Here is a 12,430-nt window from a genome sequence, read left to right as displayed (position 1 = left end):
TTACAGTCCTGTCCCATCACTGCAACTGAACGATAACTATATGATGGGGAGCAGCATAGCCTTCTATTACGATTAAGGATTCTGGGTAGCAGTAGTATCTGATGGGGAACAGAACCCCCGAATGTAGGATAGCCAACTGTATCCATACACCAACATATCATTGGCTTTATTTTAGTTATGTCTCAAAACCTATCCACCTTATTATTCTATTTAACCTGTGCCATACTCGCTTTAGGTTTATAGTAAAATATGTTTGGCAGCGCGAGCGCCCTCTATCGACCGGATGCATGTCTCATCTCCTGCTTGAAGGAGCTGAGTTGGTGGTTGCAGCACAAACCAACAGTCGCTACCTAGCCACAGTCTGGGACTGCTAAAATGTTACCATTATCTATAAAAGACGACGAGTACAAGCCAGCCAAATTCAACCTCCTTGCCAAGATTTCAGGATGGTTCAAGTAAGTTGTTTTGGTCGTACTGTCTTTTTATGTTTTATTTAGCTATTTTGAATCTATGCTAATTCAGATATCTGAAAATCATGCCAAAATCTGATGCTTCTTGAAACATAATGGATTTATTAGCTAGCTACTTTACAATCTATATTGGTTGACCAGAGATATATTGTTGTCAGCTAACGTTACATAGACATATTTATAGGGGACATTAGCTGGCTAGCTAACTTAGCTTCAGATACCGGAATGGATGTCTTAACTAGCCAACACAGCTGGAAGTTAGCTAACGTTAACGTTACTTCCGACTTACTTAGCTCTCTAGTAGTAGCTATCTAACCTAGGGCGGTTGTATAATATTCAATATTTATATGCGGTCAACATGCTTTACATCTAAATGTATGTAATATTTGCTATAGCTAACGTTACTTCTCATTCATAAACTGCCAAACAAAAGCAATACGCTTGACTGTTGTGATTAGCGCAGGGCTAGCTTGTTTGATAACTCGCGCTAGCTTGCGGCTTTCATCAGCTGGGATTCTAACTCAGTGCAATTTCTTATTTTCCAGATCAATCCTATCTGATACAACATCACGCAATTTGTTTTTCTTTCTCTGTCTGAATCTGTCCTTTGCTTTTGTGGAATTATCGTACGGCATATGGAGTAACAGGTAAGTTCTGACCGTATATAAATCGAAAAACACGCAACTCTTATTTCAGGATGTGCCACGTATGTCTAAGCATTGTGCCATAAACCGTTGCTTGCACTGCCCCTATCAGTGGGAATGCACCACAAACTATATATATATATTTGAGCTACTTTGATAATTGTTATTCCCCAATGTGTATTAAAATGTCTATTCAGCTTGACGTCTGTACATTAATTTCTGCTAGGACATCCTCTCTGCAACATGTGTTCAAATTACCTGGAACCAGCTGATTATCTGTCTGGTCTCCCAGGCTAGTATTCAAATGTCATTATCATAAAATGTATGTCTTCCCATAGACAAGTAACGAGCTAGCTAGAACTAATATATGCAAGAATAAATATGTTATTATTTTATCAGCCATTACTTAGTCATTCATAAAAGTACTGTTTTTTTTTTGGCTCTCAGTTTAGGCTTGATATCAGATTCCTTTCACATGTTCTTCGACTGCACTGCACTTTTAGCCGGACTTGCAGCCTCAGTGATCTCCAGGTGGAGGTCAAATGACTCCTTCTCATATGGGTACGTATGCAATCAATGTAGACCAGGGGTTTCAAACATAGGTGGGTGGTTTGATCTTTTGTTATAGCAGTATCGAAAGGAGTTTGTAAGATGTTTTAATTGAGGTACACCGAGCACTCACGTACCCGTGTCCCGTGTTTTCAGTGTTGCTCCTAGAGGATTTTCCACCACGTACAAACTACACTGTCGTACGGCTTCAGAAGTGTCTTTAAACCGGTATCATATTAACCAAGTTGACTAATAAAATATTATTTCTTGACAACACAAGGCTCTTGCGTGGTACTCTTTAGATGCCAAGGGAAACCCCAACAGAAGGTTCCACAAAAGAGTACTCACGTTTGACTCCCCTCCAGAGAGCTGATTCTGATGCTTCTTTCAACCAACACGGCTAAAAACCTTAGCATCCCATCCTCGTCGCTATTATGTAAAGGATATTTTCAGGTGAATAAAAAAGAAGAGCAATCGTTGATAAGTTGCAACAGGAAGACATCTCCAGAACAGAAGTAGAGAAAATGTCTAACAGGCCTCTTGGCAACGGCCTTTATATTCTAACCGGACAGTACCAAATGTTCTCTAAACATAAGCCCGAGAGGCTTGTATGAAGTCAAAACAAAAGGTGGTGACTATGCCACCTGCTACAGAATCGGTGTTTATAATGTCATCAATACTAAACTCAGCAAAAAATGAGTCCCTTTTTCAGGACCCTGTCTTTCAAAGATAATTTGTAAAAATCCAAATAATTCAGAGATCTACATTGTAAAGGGTTTAAACACTCTTTCCCATGCTTGTTCAATTAACCATAAACAATTAATGAACATGCACCTGTGGAACGGTCGTTAAGGCACTAACAGCTTACAGACAGTAGGCAATTAAAGTCACAGTTATGAAAACTTAGGACACTAAAGAGACCTTTCTACTGATACTGAAAACACCAAAAGGCCTGTTGTTAGGCGGTGGAGGGGCAAATTGAGCTTTACACCTCTGATGTAGAGTGCTAGTGAAGAGTGAAGCTACAAAGGTTACGTTGTCTCAAACTAATAAGGTGTGTCTGCTCATGTTTACATTGACGTTTGTGACGTCTACATTTTCCAAGCGTATATGGATACCTGCATTATTTGTGATCTTATGCCTTTATTGATATCCAGGGTTGCCAATCCTCCTGGTGAGCACTAAAACCTTATCTGACAGAATGTGCACCTTCACTTATGGCTGGTGCGGTAATTGTATAATCGTGTAACCAACGATTATGGATGAAGACTGTGATGAAAATAAAATAAGTCACAACCATTTTATTTTTTGTGAACTTAATTTTTAAGTCGACAAACTCTACCCAAAAGTAGTCAAGTAAAAGAAAGCCTGGTTCACATAACAGCTGTTATAAAGCGAGAGGGGCGGAGACAAAGTTTTAGAATTTTGTGGTGTGGAACAAACGGCTGACTGAAGACTGCTGAAGTCGGAAGTTTCAATTTCCATGGGCACATGGACTCTACATGGACTCCTTGTTTCAGCAAGGTTTTGTTGCAAACTATTATCATGAAATGCATGCACTCAATGGCTTACCAAAAACAGGGCACACTGACAGTTAGGAGGAGAGGAGCGAAGGAGAGGAGCAATGTGCTTCATGAACGACTATAACGGTTTGACTGACAAATAAGAAATCTAAAATTCCATGACTGTCACAGCCCTACCTTCAGTACACATTTGGTTGTGTGTATTGCTACTCATGTAACAAAGGTGGTGCAGTTGTTTTAAATCCCATTGGTATTTGGATAGGTGATTAGCCTTTTGTTTACCTGTGTGTATTGTTTTTCTAATTCTTATCTCTTTTTCCAGGTATGTGAGGGCAGAGGTGTTGGCAGGGTTTGTGAATGGCCTGTTCCTCATCTTCACTGCCTTCTTCATTTTCTCAGAAGGTGTAGAGGTATGTCACAGAAGTCATTTTCATGATATCACATAATGAAACCAGGTTGATGGGCCTAGTGTTTGGACAATATTTTTTTTTTTTACTGAAATTGACAATTGTATCTACCTTTTTTTATTTAAGATGATCCATTCTGAATAACGTTTTTGTGATTTTTGACTGGTCTTGTCTCCTGCTGCTCCTGACAGAGGGCTTTGGAGCCGCCACACGTGAATCACGATCGCCTGCTACCAGTGTCCGTCGCTGGACTGCTGGTTAACCTGGTTGGCATCTTTGTGTTCCAGCACGGGGGCCACGGCCACTCTCACGGCGGGGATGAAGGTAGGACCAGGACATCTCTCTCTCTACAGTGTCACTTTGCACCTCCATATCACTACATGATCCCCTAATCATCACACTCTCCCAAGTGGTCAGTCCTTTCCTGATAATTTCTCTCTTCAAAGTTCCTGTACTTCCTCCTTGTGCTTCTATGCTAGGTCTAAAAGCATATAGTTTGGGGTGGAGCCATGAGGTGGTTTGCCTTATCAATTTTTCTCCTAAGGTTCCTTTACTTGGCTGTCCCCCAAGTTGTTCACTCAAATCCTTCCCAGGCTCACATTTGGCTTTCTCTCTACTCTTTCTTTCCCAAGTATCTCTCTCTCTTTCCCAAATCCCTCTGCTCTCTGCCCAACCCCTGTCCACTCTGAAGTCACCAGTCCCTGTACCCTTTTCAAACAAACTAATATTAGCTTGTCTCATATACTGTATGAAGGAAAGCTAGTTTTGTCGGGAAACTAGTCAGACAACATGCACATGACTTGAAGCTGAGCTTCACATGCAATTAGAGATTAGAAACACCCTTCTTATGGATGTCAAACTTTCAGCCTGCTGCACAGACACTGAAGGCTCTAGGCTAGAGCGCCCGGTAAATTGTGTTCGAGCGCATTTTTTAAATGAGTGAGAAATAGATGTCGTTGTTGCAATAGTTTGTGAGTTGACATGTTAAATTATTTTGGCATATTAAATTGTTAATTTCGCTAATGTGGACAGTTTGCTACTACCTTACACAAGGTTGCATTTTCACCCCATAAAATTGTGGAATTACCCATTTTACCTCAGATTGGTAATGTTAGTATAAAAGTTTAGTCATCACGATGACATAAGATTGATTGCTTTAAACAGATCAATATCTTTGGTTTTGTGCCATTAATTTTATCACTCGCGCTGGGATGCTCAGGACTTAAATCTTGTTAATGAAATCACACGAATAGTTAAGTTTCTAGCCACACAACAATACATGGATTTGACTGTCAAATCATCACTTACATAGCAGTCAACCGTTGTCAGTGTTGGTATTCTATGCCTTGTTGTGATTCTTTTAAGTTAACTAACAAAAAAATGGTATGTTCTGTTTTCTATGATGGCAGCCTCCCAAAATAAACATCTGACATTCCAAAATATACAAGTTTCATCTAACCAGCCATGTATAGGTTATGCAAAGTTTCCCTGTGGCCTTTGAATAGTGTTAGTTCAAACAGCGCTACACCACAAACGTTCTATTGATTTCAGTGTGATATTAATGGAAGTGATTAACAATAGTGTTGCGTTACACTTACCGTGTTGCGACCCACATGAAACAAAATGCAACACTTCAAAATGTCTTCTACAATCGGTGTGGTTTTTGAGCTATAGTTACTCTCTCGTTCTAGATTTACTCTTGCGCAATTGATTTCAACGTGATATCGATATGAGTAATTGACAAATAAGTGTTGCATTTCTCTTTCCGTTTTGTTGACCCCCAAATTCAAATGCATCACTCCAAAATGTAGCCCACGGTCTTCTGCAGGTTCTCTAGCCAGTGATTAAAAGATATCTCCAGTTTCCATTTGTAGTTTTTTTTAGTTAGTTTGAACAGCATGGAATCTAATTTCGATAGCGTTGATTTGTTGCCACTTGTCAAAACAACCGGTATTTGGTGCGTGTGCAGTTTAAGGTGCTTGTTTTAAAAAAATGCAAGTGATATGATTGCTTTTGTTGCACATGTACAGTGGAAGTCGGAAGTTTACATACACCTTAGCCAAATACATTTAAACTCAGTTTTTCATAATTCCTGACATTTAATCCTAGTAAAAATTCCCTGTCTTAGGTCAGTTTGGATCACTACTTTTTTTTTTTAAATGTGAAACGTCAGAATAATAGTAGAGAATGATTTATTTCAGCCTTTCTTTCATCACATTCCCAGTGGGTCAGAAGTTTACATACACTAAATTAGTATTTGGTAGCATTACCTTTAAATTGAACTTGGGTCAAATGTTTCGGGTAGCATTCCACAAGCTTCCCACAATAAGTTGGATGAATTTTGGGCCATTCCTCCTGACAGAGCTGGTGTAACGGAGTCAGGTTTGTAGGTCTCTTTGCTCGCACACACTGTCAGTTCTGCTCACAAATATTCTATAGGATTGAGGTCGGGGCTTTGTGATGGCCACTCCAATACCTTGACTTTGTTGTCCTTAAGGCATTTTGCCACAACTTTGGAAGTACAGTGGGGCAAAAAAGTATTTAGTCAGCCACCAATTGTGCAAGTTCTCCCACTTAAAAATATGAGAGGCCTGTAATTTTCATCATAGGTACACTTCAACTATGACAGACAAAATGAGGGGGAAAAAATCCAGAAAATCACATTGTAGGATTTATTTGCAAATTATGGTGAAAAATAAGTAATTGGTCACCTACAAACAAGCAAGATTTTTGGCTCTCACAGTCCTGTAACTTCTTCTTTGAGGCCCCTCTGTCCCCCACTCGTTACCTGTATTAATGGCACCTGTTTGAACTTGTTATCAGTATAAAAGACACCTGTCCACAACCTCAAACAGTCACACTCCAAACTCCACTATGGCCAAGACCAAAGAGCTGACAAAGGACACCAGAAACAAAATTGTAGACCTGCACCAGGCTGGGAAGACTGAATCTGCAATAGGTAAGCAGCTTGGTTTGAAGAAATCAACTGTGGGAGCAATTATTAGGAAATGGAAGACATACAAGAACACTGATAATCTCCCTCGATCTGGGGCTCCACGCAAGATCTCACCCCGTGGGGTCAAAATGATCACAAGAACGGTGAGCAAAAATCCCAGATCCACACGGGGGGGACCTAGTGAATGACCTGCAGAGAGCTGGGACCAAAGTAACAAAGCCTACCATCAGTAACACACTACGCCGCCAGGGACTCAAATCCTGTAGTGCCAGACGTGTCCCCCTGCTTAAGCCAGTACATGTCCAGGCCCGTCTGAAGTTTGCTAGAGAGCATTTGGATGATCCAGAAGAAGATTGGGAGAATGTCATATGGTCAGATGAAACCAAAATATAACTTTTTGGTAAACTCAACTCGTCGTGTTTGGAGGACAAAGAATGCTGAGTTGCATCCAACGAACACCATACCTACTGTGAAGCATGGGGGTGGAATCATCATGCTTTGGGGCTGTTTTTCTGCAAAGGGACCAGGACGACTGATCCGTGTAAAGGAAAGAATGAATGGGGCCATGTATCGTGAGATTTTGAGTGAAAACCTCCTTCCATCAGCAAGGGCATTGAAGATGAAACGTGGCTGGGTCTTTCAGCATGACAATGATCCCAAACACACCGCACGGGCAACGGAGTGGCTTCGTAAGAAGCATTTCAAGGTCCTGGAGTGGCCTAACCAGTCTCCAGATCTCAACCCCATAGAAAATCTTTGGAGGGAGTTGACAGTCTGTGTTGCCCAGCAACAGCCCCAAAACATCACTGCTCTAGAGGAGATCTGCACGGAGTAATGAGCCAAAATACCAGCAACAGTGTGTGAAAACCTTGAAGACTTACAGAAAACGTTTGACCTCTGTCATTGCCAACAAAGGGTATATAACAAAGTATTGAGAAACTTTTGTTATTTACCAAATACATATTTTCCACCATAATTTGCAAATAAATTCATAAAAAATCCTACAATGTGATTTTCTGGATTTTTTTTCTCATTTTGTCTGTCATAGTTGAAGTGTACCTATGATGAAAATTACAGGCCTCTCATCTTTTTAAGTGGGAGAACTTGCACAATTGGTGGCTGACTAAATACTTTTTTGCCCCACTGTATGCTTGGGGTCATTGTCCATTTGGAAGACCCATTTGCGACCAAGCTCTAACTTCCTGACTGATGTCTTGAGATGTTGCTTCAATATATCCACATCATTTTCCTTACTAATGCTGACATCTATTTTGTGAAGTGCACCAGTCCCTCCTGCAGCAAAGCACCCCCACAACATGATGCTGCCACCCCCGTGTGTTTCATGGTTGGGATGGTGTTCTTCGGCTTGCAAGCCTCCCCCCTTTTCCTCCAAACATAACTATGGTCGTTATGGCTAAACAGTTCTAGTTTTGTTTCATCAGACCAGAGGACATTTCTCCAAAAAATACAATCTTTGTCCCCATGTGCAGTTGCAAACCGTAGTCTGACTTTTTTTATGGTGGTTTTAGAGCAGTGGTTTCTTCCTTGCTGAGTGGCCTTTCAGGTTGTCGATATAGGACTTGTTTTACTGTGGATATAGATACTTTTGTACCGGTTTCCTCCAGCATCTTCACATGGTCCTTAGCTGTTCTAGGATTGATTTGATCTTTTCGCACCACAGTACATTCATCTCTAGGAGACAGAATGCGTCTCCTTCCTGAGCGGTATGACGGCTGCGTGGTCCCATGGTGTTTATATTTGCGTACTATTGTTTATACAGATGAACGTGGTACCCTCAGGCATTTTGAAATTGCTTCCAAGGATGAACCAGACTTGTGGAAGTCTACAGTTTTTTTCTGAGGTCTTGGCTGATTTCTTTTTGATTTTCCCATGATATCAAGCAAAGGGGCACTGAGTTTGAAGGTAGGCCTTGAAATACATCCACAGGTACACCTCCAATTGACTCAAATGCCGGGGCGGCAGGGTAGCCTAGTGGTTAGAGCGTTGGGCTAGTAACCGGAAGGTTGCAAGTTCAAACCCCCAAGCTGACAAGGTACAAATCTGTCGTTCTGCCCTTGAACAGGCAGTTAACCCACTGTTCCCAGGCCGTCATTGAAAATAAGAATTTGTTCTTGCCTGGTTAAATAAAGGTAAAAAAAAAAATAAAATAAAAAAATTAGCCTGTCAGAAGCCTCAAACGCCATTACATAGTTTTCTGGAATATTCCAGCCTGTTTGAAGGCACAGTCAACTTAGTGAATGTAAACTTCTGACCCACTGGAATTGTGATACAGTGAATTATAAGTGAAATTATCCGTCTGTAAACAATTGTTGACAAAATTACTTGTCATGCACAAAGTAGATGTCCTAACCAACTTGCCAAAACTATAGTCTGTTAACAAGAAATGTGTGCAGTGGTTGAAAAACAAGTTTTAATGACTCCAACCTAAGTGTATGTGAACTTCTGACTCAAACTGTGTGTATCATTGTGGCCAAAAGTTGAGAATGACACAAATATTAATTTTCAGTCTGCTGCCTCAGTTTGTATGATGGCAATTTGCATATACTCCAGAATGTTATGAAGAGTGATCAGATGAATTGCAATTAATTGCAAAGTCCCTCTTTGCCATGCAAATGAACTGAATCCCCCAAAAACATTTCCGCTGCATTTTAGCCCTGCCACAAAAGGACCAGCTGACATCATGTCAGTGATTCTCTCGTTAACACAGGTGTGAGTGTTGACGAGGACAAGGCTGGAGATCACTCTGTCATGCTGATTAAGATCAAATAACAGACTGGAGGCTTCAAAAGGTGGGTGGTGCTTGGAATCATTGTTCTTCATCTATCAACCATGGTTACCTGCAAGGAAACACGTGCCGTCATCATTGCTTTGCACAAAAAGGGCTTCACAGGCAAGGATATTGCTGCCAGTAAGATTGCACCTAAATCAACCATTTATCGTAAGAAAAAGTGTTCGGGGCACCCAAGAAAGTCCAGCAAGCAGGGTGGTTTGATAAAATTAATTCAGCTCGGGGCACCACCAGTACAGAGCTTGCTCAGGAATGGCAGCAGGCAGGTGTGAGTGCATCTACACGCACAGTGAGGCAAAGACTTTTGGAGGATGGCCTGGTGTCAAGAAGGGCAGCAAAGAAGCCACTTCTCTCCAGGAAAAACCGCAGGGACAGACTGATATTCTGCAAAAGGTACAGGGATTGGACTGCTGAAGACTGGGGTAAAGTCATTTTCTCTGAATCCCCTTTCTGATTGTTTGGGGCATTCAGAAAAAAGCTTGTCCGGAGAAGACAAGCGCTTGTAACAGTAAAGCGTCCTGAGACCATTCATGTGTGGGGTGGGCTCTCAGCCAAGGGAGTGGGCTCACTCACAATTTTGCCAAAGAACACGGCCATGAATAAAGAATGGTACCAACACATCCTCCGAGAGCAACTTCTCCCAACCATCCAGGAACAGTTTGGTGACTAACAATTCCTTTTCCAGCATGATGGAGCACCTTGCCATAAGGCAAAATGGGCACAAAGCATTGATATTTTGGGTCCATGGCCAGGAAACTCCCCAGACCTTAATCCCATTGAGAACTTGTGGTCAATCGTCAAGAGGCGGGTGGACAAACAAACTGCCATCAGTCAGGATGTGGCCCAGAAGTTAATTGACAGCATGCCAGGGCGGATTGCAGAGGTCTTGAAAAAGAAGTGTCAACACTGCGAATATTGACTCTTTGCACCAACTTCATGTAATTGTCAGTAAAAGCCTTTGACACTCATGAAATGCTTGTAGTTATACTTCAGTATTCCATAGTAACATCTGACAAAAATATCTAAAGACACTGAAGCAGCAAACTTGGTGAAAATTAATATTTGTCATTCATTCTCAAAACTTTTGTCCACGACTGTAGATATTACAGTTTATATTTTCAATACATCATATTGTTTCTGCATATTGGTTATTGATTTGGACATTTAACCTGATATTTATCTAAATGTCTTGTCAGCAGGAAGCAGCGACAGCATAATTTTCAACTTAAGTTTTAGGAATATAAATGCATCTTTCAACATGACTTTCCAATGGTGTTGTACATAAGCAGGTACAAACAGCTGTCCAAAAACGTGCTGCGATTTCTGATGTATTTTGATGATATACCAGAAGTCACCAAAACGGGTTTGCACTGCCTACGTCCTCTGCAATTCACTGTTTAGGAAACAACATGGCTCCTGCTTGTGCTCACCTCCTTCTTTGGTTCCGTTCTTCTGTCTCTCCGTGGACAAAGGTGATTGTGGACAAAGGAGGTGATTTGTGGACAAAGGAAAAGGAGGACCGAGCATGCTGTAGTGGAGCAGGTTGAGAGCTTCAAGTTCCTTGGTGTCCACATCACCAACACTATTATGATCCAAACACACTAAGACAGTCGTGAAGAGGGCACGACAAAGCCTATTCCCCCTCAGGAGATGGAAAAGATTTGGCATGGGTCCTCAGATCCTCAGTTCTACAGTTGCACCACCGAGAGCATCCTGACAGGTTGCATCACTGCCTGGTATGGCAACTGCTCGGGCTCCAACCGCAGTGCACTACAGAGGGTAGTGTGTACGGCCCAGTACATCACCGGGGCCAAGCTTCCTGCCATCCAGGACCTCTATACCAGGCGGTGTCAGAGGAAGGCCCAAAAAATTGTCAGACTCCAGCCACCCTAGTCATAGACTGTTCTCTCTGCTACCGCACGACAAGCGGTACCGGAGCTCCATACTTCTTAACAGCTTCTACCCTGAAGCCATAAGACTACTGAACAGTTCAAATCAAATGGCTACCCAGCCTATTTGCATTGACTCTGTACCGGCACCCCTTGTTTAAACAAATAAATGATGACTTAACCAACAATGCAGTTAAGAAAAATAAGTGTTAAGGGCTTGTAACTAAGCCCGGGACTCAACACCTGTTGTTTTCTGCGCATGTGACATGTAATTTGATTTGACATTTACTATAGTATGACTTTTGTCAGGTTAATTAGCTGAACACGTTCCTCAAGCAGGGAGCACCCTGAATAGAAGAGCACCAATGCCAAGTGTATTCTTTCACCTTTATGTTCAATAGAATGTCAACTGATTTACATGTTTTCCTCTTGACACAGATGTAGGTGTTTGAGCACAAAAATATAATCTGTGTCTTCTATCTCTGCAGGTCATGGCCACAGCCACTCTTTGTTCAATGGCAGTACGGGCCACGGACACAGCCATGGGGGGCATGGGCATGAGTCCAAACACGGAGATGGGCACAGCCATGGAGATGGGCACAGCCATGGAGATGGGCACAGCCATGGAGATGGGCACAGCCATGGAGATGGACATGGGCACAGCCATGGAGGGCACGGTCACTCCCATGATGACCCCCACTGCCATGGTGAGACCACACCCGGCACAGAAAACAAAATGGCTGTAATGCGGTGTGAGAATTCTCACACAGTCTCTTGTTCCATAATTGACAGTTATTTCAGTGGGTTGCAATTGTTTTATTTCCATTTAGGTAAATACACAAAACATTTGAGGACAGTGAATGTGTGGTGTATGAAAATGCAAACACCAGCAACATTTTCCCAATAATTAGTTGTAGATTCATATTGAAGATACTTTAAATTTAGTTTTCTGCTTCTCAATGTGTTGGCATTATTTAGGGATCCAATCCCAAATAAATTCTTACCCATTCCTTGTTAAAGGTGCAATTTGGGTTGCTACATCCATTTCTGGACTTTTAAATTCATGATACCCAATGATTCTTAGAGTGTAACTTATAAATGCCTATGAGCTTAGTTCGACTGTCGTACCCCATCAGAAACCCAAACATATGCTTTTTTTTTACACATTGTAAACACACGGTAT

The 12,430-nt window shown here is 41.6% G+C and overlaps 1 protein-coding gene across 2 annotated transcripts in view; it reads left to right on the top strand.

Annotated features, from left to right (window-relative positions):
- The first annotated feature begins 251 nt into the window (after positions 1-251).
- The window catches only part of slc30a7 (solute carrier family 30 member 7), a 28,837-nt gene continuing 16,658 nt past the window's right edge, over positions 252-12,430 (top strand). Inside the window, exons 1-7 of one of the 2 annotated variants that reach the window (XM_090188228.1) lie at positions 268-455; positions 1,016-1,117; positions 1,562-1,675; positions 3,509-3,596; positions 3,785-3,917; positions 11,736-11,862; positions 11,899-11,954. In XM_090188228.1, coding sequence (XP_090044354.1) covers positions 376-455; positions 1,016-1,117; positions 1,562-1,675; positions 3,509-3,596; positions 3,785-3,917; positions 11,736-11,862; positions 11,899-11,954 — 700 coding nt within the window. In that variant the 5' untranslated portion in view covers positions 268-375. Of the gene's footprint in view, positions 456-1,015; positions 1,118-1,561; positions 1,676-3,508; positions 3,597-3,784; positions 3,918-11,735; positions 11,955-12,430 lie in introns of both variants that reach the window. The other variant, XM_021560770.3, reaches the window with a different exon arrangement.

This window comes from Oncorhynchus mykiss, chromosome 1 (genome assembly GCF_057628025.1).
Source record: "Oncorhynchus mykiss isolate SJ-2025 chromosome 1, ASM5762802v1, whole genome shotgun sequence".
NCBI lineage: Eukaryota > Metazoa > Chordata > Actinopteri > Salmoniformes > Salmonidae > Oncorhynchus > Oncorhynchus mykiss.
Note: the sequence above shows the minus strand (reverse complement) of the source record. Positions and strands in the feature narration are given on the sequence as shown.